This window comes from Myotis yumanensis, unplaced genomic scaffold (genome assembly GCF_028538775.1).
Source record: "Myotis yumanensis isolate MYYU_CA2020_CCGP unplaced genomic scaffold, mMyoYum1.0.hap1 SCAF_13, whole genome shotgun sequence".
Lineage (NCBI taxonomy): Eukaryota > Metazoa > Chordata > Mammalia > Chiroptera > Vespertilionidae > Myotis > Myotis yumanensis.
The window spans coordinates 23636400-23656131 of record NW_027223764.1 but is presented as its reverse complement, the minus strand read 5'-3'; the positions used below and the strand labels follow the sequence as shown (position 1 = coordinate 23656131).

The window sequence follows — 19732 nt, the reverse complement described above, 5'->3', positions numbered from 1 at the left end:
AGAATCCGGGACCCTTCAGCCTGCAGGCCAATGCTCTATCTACTAAGCCAAGCCAGCTAAAGCAACAAACACCATTTTAAATAAAACTGTCTCCCTTTCATTATTAGAGTGTTCCCTGAATTATATAAAAGCTGCAGACTTTGTGTTAATCATAAGAGAGATGACATGATCTTGTTAGAACAACCTGCGCGGATTGCATGAGGAGACTATAGGGGCCAGAGTTGTGGCAGGTGTTCCGATTTAGCTCGCCCTGGGTCTCAAACTTTTCATGTCTTGAACACACTTTGAATGCTAAGATTTTTGGCAGAACCTTGAAGGGAATTAAAATGTTCAAAATATGAAATAATCAACAATAATGCCAAGACAGTCAACTGTGGTAAAAGAAAAATCACCATTTTCATACCATTTCTTGTTCCCTCAGTTCTGTGTTGCTCCTTGAATATAACTGTTTGCAGATCTCACCACAGTCTGTTATATGAACAGGATAATGTATTCACATGTTTTATACCACATGCTGACTCTGATGGTGTTGGCATGGGAGCCACACTGGGTTTGAGTTGCCACACCACGTGACCATCTCAGCTTCTCCCCTGGACAGCCCTCCTATTGGTGGTTAAAAGCAGTTAAGAAGGAAAGAACCCAGATTGGCTGGGTTCAAATTCCAGCTCTACCATTCATTGGTAGTGTGGCCTTGGGTGAGTTACTTAAACTCTGTCTGCCTTAATTTCTTCAACTGTAAAATGGGGTAATAATGTTACCTACCCTTATTGAGGATTCAATGAGTAACACATGCAACACTTAAAACAATGTTGTGCACGGAATAAGTATTTTAAAATAAGTGTTAGCTTTTGTTATTTATTATACTAGTAGCCCGGTGCACAAAATTCATGCACATTAAAAGGGAATTAATTAGAGGAAATATTTTAATATTGCTATTTGCCCTTTCTCTATAATAAAAGTGTCAGAGATGAAAGAAAATTAATAAAATGTATATGAAAATCTTCCTCCTGTCAGAGTCTGGGGCGTGCCACGGGACCCAGAGTCAAGTCCCCACCCACCCACATGCACCTCGAAATTGCGCAAGACCCAGACCTGGCCAGCCCCACCCTGTCAAGCCCTGCAGGGTGGGGGGGCGAGACCTCAGGTCCCCCAGCCCTGGCACTAGGGTTCGAGGGCACGAGGGCGTGATGACCATTTGCATATTAGCTCTTTATTATATAGAATCAGCCTCAGTGTGACCCACTGGCCAAGGTTTGGCAGCACACATATAAAGGGCTTATGGCCAGGCGATATGCTGTGGCATTTCATCCCCTAAGACTCAAAGGACTAGAAACTGTCTCCTTCCCAACTCAGCCCACAGCCACATAAGACAGCTATGTGTTCAAAGTGCAATGCTTTTATTTGGATTTATCACAGAGGTTGATAAACATTTATCCATATAAAATATTGTGGTATTTATCCATATAAAATATCATAACAAGGAATAAGTCTAACTATTCTGCTTTTATAATGCACAGTCCTTTCTGTTGATTACAAGTAAGAAGGCTATGAGGTCAAGATGCAGGAATTTTCAAATTCTATTTCAGCACTTTCCAAAGATTGAATTATAGAACTAAGGACACATGCAAAAAAAAGACGATTTCTTAAAATGGAACCAGCCACCTTGAAAAATATTTCGAAAAACATGGTAAAAGTTTTAATACTTTAGAAGATAAAAGTGTTGCTAGTTGGCTTGGCCTCCAGGACCCGCACCCCCGGGGAGCTGCCGGGCTTCGGTGAAGTAGTGTAACTTGCCCTTGGAATGTCGTCTCAGACACAGACAAAATCGCTCTTGCTTTTGGTCCAGAAACACAGACAGGGCTCCCTCCTTGCTGATGACTCTTGCAAAGAAACTTTGGCTTTTATTATGCGTTTGGCCTCACGATCTTCATTGACAAATAGTTCTGGAAAGGAAGCAAAGACAGCGTAAAATATATATACTTAAGCGAGGGGTTTCTCAGCCGTGACACCATTGACATTTAGGACCAGATGATTCCTTGTTGGGGGCTGTCCTGGACGTCGCAGGATGTTCAGCAGCATCCCTGGCCTGTCCTCTACCCACTAATGCCAGTAGGTAGCACACCCCCGTCTTGACAAAATGTCTCCAGACGTTGCTAAATGCCTTCTGGGGAGCAAAATCTCCCCCAGGTGAGAACCACTATTCAATAGGATCTAGGTCAAGCAAAAGAAATAACTATGAGGAGTTTTTTAAATGGTCAAGACAGACTGACCTATAACTAGAAAATAGTGTACATGTACTTATAGTGAAACTGAAAGTATTATACTGGGGGAAACAAAGATATGACATCACAGCTGTTGTGGTTGTGTGGCTATGCTCCTCAACACAAACTACTCTATTATGATTAATACTAGAGGCCTGGTGCACGAAATTCGTGCACGTGTGTGTGTGTGTGTGTGTGTGTGTGTTGTGTGTGTGTGTTTGTGTGTGTCCCTCAGCACCCTCTTCACCCTCTCCAATCTGGGACCCCTCGAGGGATGTCCGACTGCCTGTTTACAGTCAGACATCCCTCTCACAATCCAGAACCTGCCTCTTCCAACTGCTCGCCTGCCTGCCTGATTGTCCCTAACCGCTTCTGCCTGCCAGCCTGATCACCCCCTAACCACTCCCCTGCCAGTCTGATCGATGCCTAACTGCTCCCCTGCCAGCCCAATTACCCCTAACTGCCCTCCCCTTCTGGCCTGGTCACCCCTAACTGCTTCCCCTGCCAGCCTGGTCGCCCCCAACTGTCCTCTGCAGGCCTGGTTGCCCTAAACTGCCCTCCCCTGCTGGCCCGGTCACCCCTAACTTCCCTCCCTTGCCAGCCTGGTCATCCCTAACTGCCCTCCCCTGCAGGCCTGGTTTCTCCCAACTGCCCTCCCCTAAAGGCCTGATCAGCCACAACTGCCCTCCCCTGCCGGCCATCTTGGGGTGGCCATCTTTGACCACATGGGGGTGGCCATCTTGTGTGTTGGAGTGATGGCCAATTTGCATATTACCTCTTTATTATATAGGATGAATTGAAGGAAGAGTATTTGAATGCCTGGCAAACTGGTCTTTAATGTACCCACCTTGTTGAAACCATTCTCAGCAATTGGGTCTTGTGGTTACTTGTTGATATCTCTATAGCAGTTTGCCTCTCATAGTAGGTTACTTGTTCATATGTCTGCTTGTCCCTGGGCTATGAACTACTTGTGGGCAGAAATCATGCCTTGGTTATGTGTGTACCCCAATTCCTAGCCTATGGTAGATACTCAATAAATTCCTTGAATATGGAATGAAAGCACTACTTGTAGGCACACTGGCAAAATCCCCACTTGGACTTTCCTTTATGACTGGGATGTTTAAGGGGAAGTTACGGGGGAGGTTATGTGACGTGGGTCTTAAACAATGAATAAGATGTTGATAGACAAAACATGGACAAAGGAACAGCACTGGCAAAGACATCCTGGCAGGTAAGAGCAATACTTGTTTGGGGGGGAGGTGTTATCTAGTTTGGGTGGAGTTCAGGGTTTGTGTAAACCTACAAGGGTCCCAGATTTGGGGATCTGTGAATGCTAGGTAGGACAAGAAGTCTGAAGGCAGGAAGATCAGTTAGAAATGCTGGCTATAGTCCAGACATATATTGATAGAGGCCCGAGAGATTTCTCCTAGAATTCCTGACACCAAAATTATTTTCAGGCCATAAAGTTTTGCCTGGAATTCGTGAAACCATAAGCATGCAATTCTAACCACAGGACACGTTACTTTAAATTTTCCAAAGGCTGAAGGGTTGTGAGACCACAACTCCTAAGTAAGTCATTCTTCTGAAGAGCATCCAAGGCAAGTAAGTACCAAGTTAGATGACCAGCCACAGTTCACACACACACACACACACACACACACACACAGCCGGGACAAGGAGCAGGGACCCGCACCGGTAAGGAGTACAGGAGCACAGCCACGAAGAGCAACAGGATCAGCAGGAACAGCAGGCCGATGATGACCCACTTAAACCGGCGCCACACGATGAACTTCATGGTCTTACACGGGTTGGTGAACCAGAGGAAGGAGGTTTCTGGTCGGCTGCATTGCAAAGAAATGGTTTTACCTACTCAACTCAGGAGGGACAGAGATTTGACTGCAGAGCAGTCACCATTTAAAAAATATATTAATAACACTTATAAAAGTCAAGAAAAGATATTATTTCCCTTAGTTAGCAAAGAAAGATTCTTGAACCTTTTATAGCTTCCTAAGATGTTGAAGGCACCCTGGACTTTGGTTTCAATGGAAAGGAGAGTGATTAAAATAAAGCCAGATCACCAGCCTTTCTACCCCCAGCCCCCACTATTAAATACAAAATTAGAAGGACAAGAGCTAATCCAGCCTATTAAGCCAATTGGAAGGGGGGCTTTCAGTCTGCAGGTGTTTAGGGAGGAGAGGACACCGAGAACAAAGAGGGCTCTCACTTTGGTGGGTCCAGCTTGGGGTTCATGTTGGGTTCATCCCGTCCCTTCCCGGCTGGCCTCTCATCGGCCTCCTTCTCATTAAGGATTTCCAACGTCATCTCCACTTTCCCCTTCAGTAAAGCAGAACAGGTTAAACACATGACATCACGCTTCACAAATATTTTCACTTCAGCCCAAGGAGTATTCCCCGAGCAACGATTTTTATTCTTGTAAAACAATCCCGAGATTGCCTTAGATTTTCCTCAGGAGATTTCATCACATTTCTTCTTCCATGTGTTTCTGAACTGGCTCCTTGTGGGAACCCGAGAGGACAAATTGCTTCCCCTCCTCCCTGCTCCCTGCCTGTCACTCTCTGTATCCCCATCATTCTTTCTCACATCCATCTCCTTGCCTCTGCACACACTTTCCTTTGTAACTCTACTTGGACACAGATTAACCTGAGTACTGCTAATAACAATGTCTAATATTTATGGAGCATTAACCGTAGGCTCCCAGGCAGCCCACATGCTTCAGGCTGACCACGGACCACCCACGGCGCAGAGCTGTGCAGATACTTAGTGGGTCCTCAATGTATGCTAACAGAGTAAACAAACGAGTGAGTGAATGAGTGAATGCTGTCTCTCTGGGCCCTGCTCACCCCTTCCTTAGGGATAATCCCGTGTAATGCTCACTGCAATCCTATAAAGCAGGGACTGTTGCTGTCCTCAAGTGCACATGAGGAAAACAGGCTGTGAGAGGTCCAGAAACTTGCCCACTTGGATAGCCAGGCTTAACTAAGGTTGTAACAATCTTTCTAGAATCCTGAAAAGCCAGACTAAGTCAACAACAATTTGGGAACCTCGACCCCGAGATTCATTTAGGTGGTGGAGCACCGATGCCTCCTATGTTGATGAGCCAAACAAAGCAACGTGTCTGACTACGGCAAGGTGCTCCATCTCTCCCAGCCTGGCTTTGAGCCTATAAAAAGGGGATAATGTCTAGTTGATGGGGTTGTTAGCAGAACTAAGTGAGATTATGTGCAAAGTCATCTCTAAGTGGCAGACAGCAGATAAGTGATTTCCTGGGCCAGCTTGGGGGGAGCGATGGGCTGCAAAGGGAGCAAGGAAACGTTTGAGGCTAATGGGAATGTTCTCTCTCTTGATTACAGTGGTTTCATGAGTGTATGCAACTGTCAACAAAACTCATCAAAGTATACTCTGGAATGGGTGCATTTTATTTATGTAAATTAGACCTCAAAGCTGTTTTAAGAAACAAGATTATGAATGTAAGGCATTTAGCATATTGACTGCTTCATAATTAGTGATGTGAAATCTTAACTATTATTAATACATAAGGAATTTGGTAGTCTTTTGTGCCACAGCATAGTGTCCTGCACTCTCTTTTGTTTTTAACAGTTTGATTTTTAGAGAGAGAAGAAGTAGAGGGAAAGAGAGAAACATTGATATGAGAGGGTAACATTGATCGTGTGCCTCCTGCAGTCCCCTGCTGTGGATAAAGCCCACACTCTGAGCATGTGCCCTCGACCTGAATTTGAATCAGCCACCTTCTGGTGCATAAAACAACGTCCAACCAGCTGAGTCACACTGGCCAAGGTGACCTGCACTCTCGCTTCTATGTCAGAATATATCTTGAGTTCTCCAAACTTGCTTGTAAGTTAAAGCCTTCTTGCTCAATGAATGTCAGCATCTCCACTTCTTCCATCTTTTATTTTTTTTAATTTATGAAAACAGCTCAAATGTGAAGTTCCCTTTTCTGTATCGAACTGCACTAATAGCTCAGCATAAATTAGCCTTCTTGGTGAAGGAGGGTCCCACAGTAGTGCAACCATTCTGGCTCTCAGTTTTTTGACAATTCCTATCCCTCCACCTTCCATTCAACCCCAAACATCTGCTCATGGACACCTTCTCTTGTGATCCCAGGTACAAGCCATTCTCGTAACCTAAAGTCCCACCAATTTAACTCTCCCTTATCTTATCTTATCTGGAGTATATCTGTTGATAAAGAGAAAACCTAAATGATAAAACCTAAATGATAAACGACCCCCAGCCAGGAAATGCTCCTACCGCCATCACCCGGGAGCCCTCTTTGTCTGCGTAGCACGGCCACCAGCCTCGCATGGACTTCTGCTCGAAGAGGGAGGCGGTTTTCACTTTAAGGGGGTCCATGGCTTTGAGGTCCGGAATCATGTCCAAATGGCATTTCTCGGATGATTTTGCTGGAATGATGGTGCGATGCAAATCAAGTTCCAGGAAACCTAGCCAGGGAAACAGTAAACTCCAATAAGCTTCGCGTGGGTCAGCCATCCTTTACCCGGGAACAGAATGCCCTGCAGAAGAGGCAGACAGTGGTCTTGAACAGGTAATGAGTGCATTAGAGAAAGGCACCCTGGAAAATTCTTTCCAGATAGGATGGAAAGTGGCAGGAGATATACCTGCCCACCACTCGCATTTCACAGACCACCACATGTTTTATTTCTCAAAGACAGGAGCATAAACAGAGTTTGTCTACAAGCTCAAAATAGTGAAATGTCTGCAGACAAAACTCCCATGAACCTGGATCTGAAAGTTGCTCATATTCATTCTGAACTGCCCTGAACACGGTCACGTGGCTTTGGGGAAAGACACCTGGTACTTGGAACGTGGGACGCTCTATGGAACAGTCCCGTTCAAGTCTCCCAGGGTAAACCTCAGAGACAGGAGCTTGAGGAGGAACATAACAGCTCAACAGAAAATGCTCACCAGGAGCTAGGAAGCCCACCAGGCTGCCTGGAGAAGCGTATTTTCTCTTCTGTGATGTGAGGCATTAACGCTTGAGTAGCGCTTTAACAGACTGTCTTGGGGTTTGGGACCTCCTGTGAGAAAATGGGTTTGTGTTATGGACTACTGGGACAAGAGTTGGTCTTCAACAGTGGCAGCTAAGAGCAAGAGGGAGAGTGGGGCACATTCTCTTTAAACCGCAAGCTAAGAAACAGCCCTTCGTCTTAGAATGGAGCCACAGTCCACAATTCACTCAGCCTTTCTTGAGCTCATCCCTGCTTATTTCTCGGCTCTTCTTTGGGTGGTAACTATAGTCATTTGCCCATTAGCCATTTTAAAATATACTCATTCTCTTTACTTGTCAGACTATTTTGTTGAAATTCCAAAGGAAAACTCTCCACTATTCTGGAATTTCCGGCCCATATGCTTTATTAAGTTAACATTTTTGCATATAAACATATGCAAACATATAAGTTTGTTCAACTCTTATAAAGCACCATGTCAAAGCCACTGCTCTCCATGCTGTGAGGGGTAAAGGGATGAACAGGTCACAGCCGTCGGTCGCAGTGGGCTTTCCCTCTGCCAGGAGAGGCCCTGGGAGCAGGGGCATGAGTTAGGAGCTGCTATCACAGTCGGTTATGAGAAAATGAGGTCTGAACTGGCAAGTGGCAGAGATCCTGGAAATAAGAATAGATGTGCCTGATGAAGCAGATTACTTCGTTATCACCGCATGGGGGGAAAGGGCGGAGGACCCACAGAGGACGCGGGGTGCTTTTGCTTGGGGGCTGGGACAATGGAGGGGCAGTGAACAGCACAAGAAGCTCATGAGGACAGCAGGTATGAGGCCAGGGAAGAAAGGCTGCGTTAGATTTTAGTCAGGATCAACGGGAGGTGCTGGCTAAATATCAAGGTGAAAGTTTCTGGTGGGGAATTGGGGCTAATCATCATAATAGTTATATATATATATATATATATCACATAACATGCGTAAGTTTAAGGAGTATGGTGTGTTGATTTGATACATCTACATAGTGCAATGTGATCTGTCAGGACAGTTTCTTATTACCACGTGTCAGGCACTGTGGCGGTCAGGCTACACATCCTGGTTTAGGGGTCAGACCTTGCCAAAAGATGACAGTGGGAAAACCACTGATGGGCCCTAGGGAAGAGCCAAAGACCCCAGGGAAGGCAAAGGCCTGTATTTATTTTTAATTTAATTTTAAAATATGTTTTTATTGATTTGAGAGAGAGAGAGGAAGGCAGAGGGAGGGAGGGAGAGAGAAAGAAACAGATGTGAGAAACATCCTGACAGGGAATCGAACCAGCGACCTTTCTGTGCAGGAGATGATGCTCAACCAACTGAGCCACACCAGCCATGGCCAAAGGCATGCATTGAAAGAGTGGGAGGAAGAAATAGAGCCGGCCAAGGAGACAGACCTGGGGCCTTGGGGAGAGAATATCAGAAGAGCACTGGTGCTACTTGGGTGGTGGTGGGGGGGGGGGGGGATGCGAGCCAAGAAACAGACAAGCCCACAGGACGTGTGGGTGGCATTTACCAGGTACCTTTAGCCCCAGAGGAGGCTGAACCTGGGGGAAAGAACAATGGCTGGGCATTACAGACCTCAGTAAAGTCTGAGAGCAGCCTGGAGGAGGAGGTGCTGAGGAGAGAGAGAAAGTGGATGGTTTGGAAGTAAAGCAGGCAGGGGTGTGGCATCCTTTTGTGAAAACAGGATTTGAGTCTTAACAGCAAGACAGAAACTGGTACAAGAGCCTCCACGGGGCCTTTGAGCCCACAGAAAGGGGTGGCATTCACTGTGCCCCCTGCTCAGAGGACCCGAGACAGCAGATGAGGAGGCCACAGTGCCCAGAGGACATTCAGGGCATGAGGGAGCCCCACCTCCACTTCCCTGCAGAACTGGAGATTTAAAACCTTGATTCCAAGCTTTAATTCATTTCACAAATTCCAGGCACAAATTCGTAGAGAAAAATATCCAAATGGAAGCCCTACCCAAGTAGTCATCGAGAGAAAACTTGTCATTATCCCAAATCTGGATGATCAGTCTGGGTGGCATCCGAAATTCGGTTTGGTCGATACTCCAGAAATGCTCCTAAAATGACAAGAGAAACAGACACACCAAATTACACTGATGAGTGGATTCTGACACCCTCCCCTTGGAAAGTCCAGTACCAAGGCGTTGGGGCCTTCTCTCTCCTTTGCACCCCCAACCTGGAACCCTCTCCCTTCAGCCCTAGCCCTCCACCCACGCGTAAGGAGGACAGGTGGGCTCCCCAGGACATCTCAGGCCACCAGCCGGGAGGCAAAAAGGATGTCCCAGGCAGCTCCCAAACAGAAGGCTCCCTGCCATGTCCCCATCAGTGTGACTTCCTGGAGTTTGGGGATTGTTCTCCTCCCACCCCACCCCACCCCACCCCCGAAGACCACTGTGGCTTGCTTAGATTATCCTCCAAAGCCAGGAGGTTCTAGGCCAGCCCACAGTATCCGCTACTGGGGTGTTTCTTCTGCTCAGCCACCTCCGCACACCCACAGATCTTCCCCCACCCCACACGGATGTCTGAGCACACGCATTTCACTGGGGCACAGATTTTGCTCTTTTATCACCGCAGATTTAAAATGTCCTGGCATTTTTGGCTTTTGAAAAATATTGCTGTGTCTTACATGCTGTGGTCAACTAAGACCCCCAGATTCCACATATTAGTCAGGTGGAGGGAGGACTCACCTCTGGTCCCTGCGTCTGCCTGGGCAATATTAGCCCCAAATAGTCACACCTCCACAGCCTACTTACAACTGCGGTCCTCTGGCCCCAGGAGAAAGGGAAGTCCCCCAGCGCTTTGGGAATTTGAAGCTTCTTGTTTTTCAAGTGACACCCCAAAAATGTGCCCCTTTGCAGGGCTCTGCAGGCCTGGCTCTGAGGGGCTTGGAAGTCCGCTCTGCTGTTGTCCGGCCCCACCTGACTGTCCTCTGTGGGCTCACGCTCCCAATACCACCAGGGCACGGGAGGTCCAGCTCCAGATGCGGATAAATAGGAGAGCTAACTTAACTAAAGGCCCACCTGACCCACACCCCTCACCTCCCCCATGCCAGTCTGCATGATTCAACATCAGGTTGAGCTCAGTGTCTCTAGAAAGTGCCCTTCGAAAGCATTCATCTCACCTGGCACAGAAAAGTGCTCCCTACAGCATCAGCACTGAGTAGGGCCACATGGGACAGAGGCAGGTATATTTCAGTCAGGTGTGGGGAGAGAAGGTGACCAGAAGAGCTAGGGAACGTCTATAGAATGTGGGGGTAGAAGTGGGATGGAGGACCTATATGAGACATCTGTTATCACTGCCTGCCCAGGTTTCACCCAGATTTTTCTTGGAGAGTCCCTTCCTCCCATCCATGCGATTTGGGAAGAACCGACTCCACGCTTTACTCCAGAGCCAGGCCAGTCAAAGCACTGCATCACAGGCAGCACTGGTTGGTGCAGGAACTGCACATGACCCCAAACAGGCAGAGTGAGGTCCAATTCCAGAAGTCTGGTTGGCACCATCGGGGGTTTGTCCTCTTTCTGCTGAGTTGCTGAGAGGGCAGGATGTGAGCTGGGCCTCCACCAGGGAGGGAGGCCCACAGAAGAAGGCTGAGCAGAGCAGTGGAGAAGTGAGAGCAATTTCTAAAGACTCCAGTTCAACCTGGGACCCGGGCATTCCTTAAGCCAGCCAGCCCTGGACTTCTCAGTAATGTGAACCGACAAATCACTTTTTGGATATAAGCTGGTTTGAGTTGAGCTCTGTAACTGCGAGTCTTACAAAGCAAGACCCCCAGGGCCCTGAACCATCATGAAAATGCCTCTGAAGAAGGGACATTTCACATAATTGAATATTTTGCCTCTGTTTGGTTAATTAGTCAAACAGTTCTGCTTATCACGGGAAGAAGTTGGTTTCCCTGTGACATACACTTGGGTTGTTGTATGTATTGATACAAGACCCCCATGTCTACCCTTCACCAGATCCTTCCCCTGGCCACCAACATGTCAGGGGAAGGAAAGTTACATTCCGTATACGTCTAACTACACAAATAGCTGTCGTAGCTGTGTGACGCTGGGCAAGTATCTACCCTGCTGTGAGTCTGAGTCGCCATCTGTCCCAAGAGGGAGCTCAGCTCACGACCGCCAGGGTGCGGAGCGGCTCCAACATTCTCTGAGTGTCTGTGTCAAGGAAGACCCGTGACATCCACTTCCCACTGGCATATTTCAGAGCTCACTTTTTTAGCCACGATACACAGTTGTTCAGCTGGGAGGTAGTCAAACGGGAAAACAAATCTCCAGTTAAAATTCCCTTCGCCATCCAAGGACCTGTAATGGACATCTGTTTTCTGTTTGTTTTCTTCATTGCCAGGAATCCAGCTGAAAAGCAGAGGCAAACAGGCTTAGCTTCGTGTGATTGACAGGTAATCTAGCCGCAAAATTGTGCAGTGATTAGGGGAGTGAAGGGCAGGAGAATTAATGCACTTTTCTTGGGCAGCTTCCAGTTATCTACGGAGCTGGGGGCTGATTTATGAAGGGGAGGCGCTCTGTTGCATCCAACACAGGCTGTAGCCAAATAAAATACAATTCCTCTAAAACCAAAGCAGGAAACCCTTTAGACTCCAGTTAACAGGGATAAGGTGAAATTTTCTGGAAAATATCAACAACTTAGCTTCTATTTTGGGAACGTTGGAGCTTGCTGGCTATGATTTTAGTCTTCATACTGGTAACTATAAATCATCGCTGTCTGTCATCACTGCTGATAGGGCTCAATGAATATGAGTTAGTTCTAAATTTCAGCATTTCCTTTTCCATATTTTACGTAAGCAAACAAAACAGACACGACTTTCAGCTTCCTTTTTTTATTATTCTTAGATCCACTCTGATCATATTAATGAGACTAGCAAGGAAGATATGCTATTTCCATACGGATACCTATGAAAATTCATTTCCATCAACAATTTAACATCTCAACTTTTGACATTTGTAAAGTTCCCTTGACTTCTGCCTGGCGCATAGCAGACACTAATTAAATACCTGTTGAAGGAATAAGTGAATGAACATGCCTGGGAAGAAGTTGCTGTCACATCTGCCTGCTACTGGGAAAACTCCTGGTTCAGAAGCAGGGGCAACACTGGATGTTAGGCTGGTAATGTGGTTGAATGCATGGTTCTCAACACTGAATGCACATTAGAATTGCATCGGAATCAACTGGGGAGCTTTAACATCATTGATGCCTGGACCTCACGGACATGGAGTCTCGTTAGGAGGCAGGCCTGGCTGTGAACTTGCGCTGCCACCAGCTCTGAGCTTCATCTCCCATTGGTAAAATGAGGTTGATGACGTGCGCTCCCCTCACTTGGTCCACATGAGGACAGATCACTACTTGGAAGGGCCAGAACGGGAAGGGGGAAATCCTTAACTCATGTTTACAATCATCTGCGGTGAACCAGGTAATTAGCATGCCTTATTTTACTCTTCCCAATTGTATCTCTATCTCCCATTTCTCAGAGGAGGAAACTGAGGTTCAGAGAGGCTGTCTAACTTATACAAGCTCACACAGCCAGTAACGGCCAGGATTAAGTATAATGCCCAGTCTGTCTGAATCCAAAGTCCAGGCTTGTTACTGTGCCTCAAAGGACCATGGAGACTAGAAAGTGCTAATACTAGGTCCTATTAATAGTAGTGGTATTAACATCAACCAACTACAATAGTTTTACTTTTTGCTGGTCAATTAACTGACTGGATAACTTAGCTGAAAAATGCCTGTTGACAAGTTAAAGAATTCCTTTTGACTATTGACTTGTAAGCTTTTAAACTAATTCACTGAAGAGTCCACACTCTCTGGCTAGGACCTCAGTGGCTTCACATCTTGATACAAGACCCCCAAAGCATCACCATCATCTTCCCCCAGACCGCTCATCCCCCCTTTTTAGTGAATCTTTTCACATTTAATTTTACATATGAATCTTTCCACATTTTATTTTTAAAACAAGTTAACTGCCCTAAGTTCGTGTATTTGTGTATACATATATATAACTTTGTATGTAATATCCGTATGTGGTAGTACTAGGTATGTTATTTAGGCATTATTTATCTTTTCACATATAGCATTTAGATTTTAATTCCAAGTATGAATAGTACTTTAGATTGTGCTTTATTCTTTGATTAAAGGAGTTTTCTTTCAGTCCAGTATTACTTGAATTTGTTTTCCTGACTTGAAAAAAAATAATGCTTATGATAGTCAAATAAATTTGCATATATGTAACTAGCTGGGATTAGTTTTCCAGGGGAAATACTAATAAGAATCTGAAATGAAAAAGAATAATGAAGCTGATGAAACACTCCCTGTTTACAGCAAACTTAAATGACCATAATTATGCTTTTAATAAAGATTTGATTGACGGCTACTTGGGATCATAAGTAAAACTTGGTTCGCACTTTATGAATAGAGTCATTTCAACAAGTATTATCTTTTTACATATCAAGGATCCTAACTTAGTCTATGTGGAATGCTAATAATACTAGCTAACACCCACATAGTATATTGGTTAATTTTATGTGTCAATGTGACTAGCTATGGGGTGCCCAGATTAAACATTATTTGTGGTGCTTCTCAATGAGATTGGAATTTGAATCAGTGGACTCAGTGAAGTAGATTGCCTTCCCCAATGTGGATGGGCATCGTAAGGCAAAGGAAGGAGGAATTCACCCCTTTTTCTGCCTTATTAATTGAGCTGGGATATCTCATTTTATCTTCTCTTGACCTGAACATGGCAGACTGTGGGGCTTCTGGTCTCCATGATCGTGTGAGCCAATTCCTCATACTCATTCTCTCTCTTTCTTTCTCTACCCTCTTGCGCCCCGCCCCCCTACTTGTTCTATTTCTCTGGAGACCCCTGACTAATACACATAATGTTTACTATCTGCCAGGCCCTATCCTAAATGCTTGGAGTTACTCAATCTTCTGAATACCCCCAAAGCAATAGGTATTTTCATTATCTCTATTTTACACATGAGGAACAGTGAGTTTACTAACTTGTCCAGCTAGTAGGGAGAGTACCAGGATTTCAACCCAGTCAATCTGACTCCAGAGTCTGGCTTCTTAATTACTATGCCATTCTATACTCAACATCCACGATCCAGGTACAACACGAAACTAACACGCACATGAACGACTTGGAATTGATTATGCAAGTACCAGAATAATGAACAATGATGCCTCCTTCCAGGCTGGAGGCAGGCACTCCGAACAGGTTGGGGGAATCAACGATTGTAAAAAATTCTGCTAATATTCCCTCTTTTCCATGGACATTAGCTACTGGTAATAAAATATATAGGAAGTGAAACCTTGGAAACTTTCCTTGTTTCTAAAGACACTTATTCAAGAAGAAATAAAAATGAACTGCATGACTAAGACGTCTCAGAAATAACAAATCTGCTTAATAAACTCAACAAAGCCCACTTCTAAAAAAGAGAAATGGAGAAATAGGGATCAGTTCCTATAGTCATTAATGCCTCTGCTTGTAAACAAGAGTCATACAGGTTTTCTTTCCCTTCTGCTCTCTCTGCCTTTGTCTCCCTGGAGTTTCCTAAGTAGACTGCAGTAAAGAGAGAACATACCATCAGGGAACCCAGAATCCTACACCTCAACAGTGAAAACTAAGGAAGGAGAGAGCATGCTTCATCCCCGGAGTTTGTCGAAGGTGCTCGCATGCTAACCTTACCCTTTGACATAGATGTCGCTCATCTCCTCTCCAGTGATGCTTTTCTCGTCCAAGATAACGTCCTTGGTGTTCCAGATGATCACACGGAGGTAGAATCTAAAAAGGAGCACATTTTGAAGGTGTTTTTTTCCTCTGGTCCTGCGCCAAGACCCTAGGCCAAGGTAGCAGGGTCTCAAGGTTACTTACTTCTTGGCTTTCCGGGGTGTGATGTTGAAAGGAGGGCCTGGTGGGCCCAAACTCTTGGGGAAAACATCCACCCACATCTGAAGTTTTCCCTAAGCCATTCAAAAACAAAAAGACAAATAAAGTTATATTATAGGTGGCAGAGACTACAATTTTCAACCATATTTCCTAGGTGAAACTCTGTCTTTGGGCCTGCTAATTGCTTAGTCCACGTGAAGCAAAATAAATAGATAAATAAATAACTAAGAGTTGAAGAGCAAATCCAGATGAATTTTATATCTTCAATGTCATTTAGGCCACCCACTCCCTACTCTGCTGGCCGCATGTGCCCACCCGTATCAGAGTCTGAGCCTTCCTGGTTAATAAAATGAGGGGCTTCTCATGACCAACAGAACCCCCAATGCACACATACATGCACACAAACACACTCGCTCACAAATACAATCACACACATCACACACCCTCACAGCCACTTCCAGTTGGGCCCTTCACTCTCAGAACCGTTCACAAGCTGTCACTCTCTTCGCCACCACACCGTCTACTTAATGTCAGTCTCAGTTTTGTGACACCCAAGGGTTTCTCCATTTTACTCAAGATAGAAAATCAAAATAATGTACAGAGGTATTTAATTTTGTCAAAGAAAGACTTACAACGTGGTGCTTCCAAAGCAGAGATTCAAACGATGACAAGACCCTGACTGTTCCCCCAGGTGGAGGACTCCCTGACATTGGCTCATAGCGCCCACAGCCGGGAGGAGGCTGGCAGGGCGGATGGTGCGGGAGCCTGACTGGCAGGTGTGCCACCATCTCCACAAGGCCCTGCTCAAGGCCTTTGACAGCCACAGACGGGCCCATCCATCTGACTGGAAAGTTCTTCCAAACAGACGAGGAATGCCATTAGCAAACTATATCGACCATGTGAACCAATTTAAATTCCCCAAACTGCTTTTGGAGGTTCTGTAGACTCTGCCTTCATGACAAAAACAGACTGGCCTTTAAGAAGGTTGCCAAGGAAACCACCAGATTGGCTTCCTGGTGCATTGTGAGCAAAACGAATTAACTGGAGCTCTTGAAAAAGGATATATTTTACGGTGATCCTGACTCTCTTCTAACTAATCTCCGGGCTCGAGGTCCTACAGTCCATCAAGCCCCCTGCAGAGCATTAGGCATCCAAGTGTCTCCTGAGACCCAGCCGCAGTCCGACCAAGGCGGGGCCACCTATCCTTTCCACATTTGGAAGTAGACGAGACTATGTTATAACCCAAAAGCTCAGAAGTCTCTGACTGTCTGCACTATTCTTACTCATGGGGAGGTACCACGGGAAGAGCCCAGACTCAAGGAGACTCAGAGAGAGAAACAGATAAGAGACAGAGAGAGGTCCTGGTCCAAGTTTGTTCTGAGTCATAGTCATTCTCCTGGCTGGATTTAGTGAATTGATTCTTACAATAAATTCCCCTTTGGGGTGAAGCTAATCTGAGTTTCATTTCTATTTCTTATGTTTCTAAATGTATCCAAAAGAGACAAGTCCGTGTCAACACTGCCACTACATCTGGGGTTTGGATGGTGGGTCCTGGAAGGTAGGGGGCCCCTTACCTGGGAGATGTGGGGCTGGAAGGTGCTGTGCAGAGTCCTTGTTTCTACATGCTCAGGGACCAGCCCCTGAGTCCTGAGGATGTGAAGGGCAAGGCGCTCGTCAGGGGCCCCGAGGTGCCGGTGCAGGATTTTGTTGGCTTCTGGAATGGAAAGCGGCATTGAAGCAGGGATGGGCATCTGGGAACAGTTCAGCCACATGGCCTGAGGGGCTTTCAGCACATCATCCCAGACTTTGCAAAATGGTCAGGCAGTGCCCATGTGCAAACTTCCACTTGAGAAGGAATCATTGATAGAAATGGCTCCTGACCAGAGACTCTGCCCCAACCAGGCTCACAGCTGACTTGAAGGCTGCAATAGCAAAGGGACCAGGCACATGAGAATGTGAGGCAGCCCTTGTTAATTTTGTGGCCAAGGCTCGCTGCCAGACTCTGTTTCCCAGACTCCCTTGCAGTTAGGCGTGGCCATGTGACCAGCCTAAACTAGAATGTAATGCAGGGGGAAGGGACATGTATGTCACTTCTAGAACTGGCACGTAAAACCCTCTTGTGCAGAATCGTACATGTGCCTTTCTCTTCTGAATACAGAAGAAATCAGCAACCTTGACACCTGGGCTGAAGAACGGCTGGGCTGTAAGGTGGGAGGGCTGAGTCCATGCAGCACTGCGTGGAAGGGGGCCACCGACCTGTAGGAATACCTGCTTTGAATTTATGAGGAATAAACTTTTATTGTGTTCAGCCACTGGAATTTGTAAATTTAATTGTCCCAGCAGCTGGCATCACTGTGGCATTTAAAACACACAGCCCCCAAATTCTTCAACACTCCTCCTACTGAGGCGGTGTGTGTGTGTGTGTGTGTGTGTGTGTGTGTCTATATCCTCTCTGAGTCTGGAGACTTATTTAACCATTAAAAAAAGGATGGCCGAAACCGGTTTGGCTCAGTGGATAGAGCGTCGGCCTGCGGACTGAAGGGTCCCAGGTTCGATTCCGGTCAAGGGAGTGTGCCTTGGTTGTGGGCACATCCCCAGTAGGAGATGTGCAGGAGGCAGCTGATCGATGTTTCTCTCTCATCGATGTTTCTAACTCTCTATCTCTCTCCCTTCCTCTCTGTAAAAAATCAATAAAATATATTTAAAAAAAAAAAAAAAAGAAAAAGAAAGGATGCTGTGTGACTTCTGAGGCTAGGCGTCAAAGGCCCCGTGGCTTCTGTCTGGTCCTGTTACGGCACTCACTCTGGGGGATGCCATCCACCAGGGAAGGAACATGGGGACCCAGGATTGCCCTAAGCCTGAGTAGGTACTCTGAGTAGGTGCCCCAGCTGAGCTCCTGGTCAAGAACCAGCATCAACTGCCGGCTCTATGAGTGAGCCACCTGGACAATCACTGCGGTCGAGCCTTCGGATGACTGCAGCCCCAGCTGACACCTGCCAGCAGCCAGCTGTATGAGCAACTCAAGCGATGACTGCCCGCTTGAGCCCTTCCTGGATTCCTAATCCACAAAACTGAGCAAAACAAAATGGTTGTTTTCAGCTGCTAAGTTTTGGGGTAATTTGTTATGTAACAATAGTAACTGGAACAGTCCTCGTGACTGACAGCTTTTGGGGGGCTACTTTTTGACTGTTTGGGGGTACCCTTCTCCACGGGACCCTGTTGCTTGCCAGTTCATTCCCGATCCCTTTTGCAAGTTCTCATGTTAACAGCAGCATCAACATTTCTTCAACATCCAATCCTCCCTAACATTGACTAAGTCTTCTTCTTCAAAGGAAAAGATGAAGTACAGTGTCTTACAATGTCAGGGATAAACAGTTGGGATCCAGAAGCGGTTCATTCCCAGGTGTCTTTGCTCAGCTGTTTTTGGTTATCCCAGGAACCCTCAAGGACGGCCTCACTGCCACCCGCTCTGGGAAGCCCTCCTTCCCTACACAACGCTGAATCATACCGTAGCTCTTATGCTCTATTAAATTAAGCTTATTTCAGTCTTTATCATAATGCAGAGAGCTGTTTATGTGTCAGGGCAGCGCTGAATCATACCGTAGCTCTTATGCTCTATTAAATTAAGCTTATTTCAGTCTTTATCATAATGCAGAGAGCTGTTTATGTGTCAGGGCAGATTGTGTTATAAATTACTGCTTGGGAAAGAGCAAGACCCAAAGCTCAGACGTGAACCAGATGTGAACTTAGCAGATTCTCTGAACCAACCCCATGCATCCCTGAGCCTTCCCAGAGAAGGGCTGGAAGAATGATGGCATCAACTTGGAAGAGAAATTCTTGCTTTACCATCTGAGCACTTTGCATTAGATGGAAATTAGTCAGTTATTAGAATTTCGTGTAAAAGATCGAATGGCTATGACCTAAAAAGGTCAAGTGAAACATAAGACAGACAAGAAAATATGTCCACTTTGACACCTGACATGACAGCAACACTCCACTATAAAGGGGCTTTTGTTAGAGCGTCGTGTGTGGAGTCCCCTGTGGTACAATTAGGGTACTGCTCTGCCGGAAACCTTCCCCAAAGCAAACCAGCAATAGAAAGAGGTTGTTAGACTTTGTAACCAGCTTACAACGTGCTTACCAAATTCATCCAAACTGTATTCTCGTCCTCCATATCTGATTCTACTTCCATCTTCGGAGAGGACGGGTGGTGGGAAGCCTTTGAATCTGGCTACATTTTTAAGCAGCTGTGTTGGTCTCAATTGATCTCGCCAGGTATTCACTCCAGAACTGTGAATAACATCCCACCCCGAGTTAGTGAAGGGCACACGGTCCTTCTTGGATTCACCCACACACACAGACGTACAGGTGCCCATGTAACAAGGGAACCAGGAATGTGTTCTGCACTTTGGCTTTGCCTAGAAATCTGTTTCAAAGACCTAAAACCCACAGTTATTTTGGGCTCAGCCATTTGATCCTCTTTCTCCCCCCAATTTCCTCCTCTGTAAAAAATGAGTTTGACTGAGACGGCCATAATTAT

General features: G+C 46.0%; 1 protein-coding gene across 1 annotated transcript in view; it reads right to left on the bottom strand.

Annotated features, from left to right (window-relative positions):
- Positions 1 to 1376: 1376 nt before the first annotated feature.
- MYOF (myoferlin) overlaps positions 1377 to 19732 on the bottom strand; it is a 142702-nt gene continuing 124346 nt past the window's right edge. Inside the window, 10 exon segments of the mRNA XM_070432690.1 lie at positions 1377 to 1943; positions 3955 to 4102; positions 4486 to 4595; positions 6549 to 6739; positions 9250 to 9349; positions 11503 to 11644; positions 14992 to 15087; positions 15178 to 15266; positions 16767 to 16906; positions 19334 to 19482. Of these exon segments, the coding sequence (XP_070288791.1) occupies positions 1905 to 1943; positions 3955 to 4102; positions 4486 to 4595; positions 6549 to 6739; positions 9250 to 9349; positions 11503 to 11644; positions 14992 to 15087; positions 15178 to 15266; positions 16767 to 16906; positions 19334 to 19482 (1204 nt within the window). The 3' untranslated portion in view covers positions 1377 to 1904.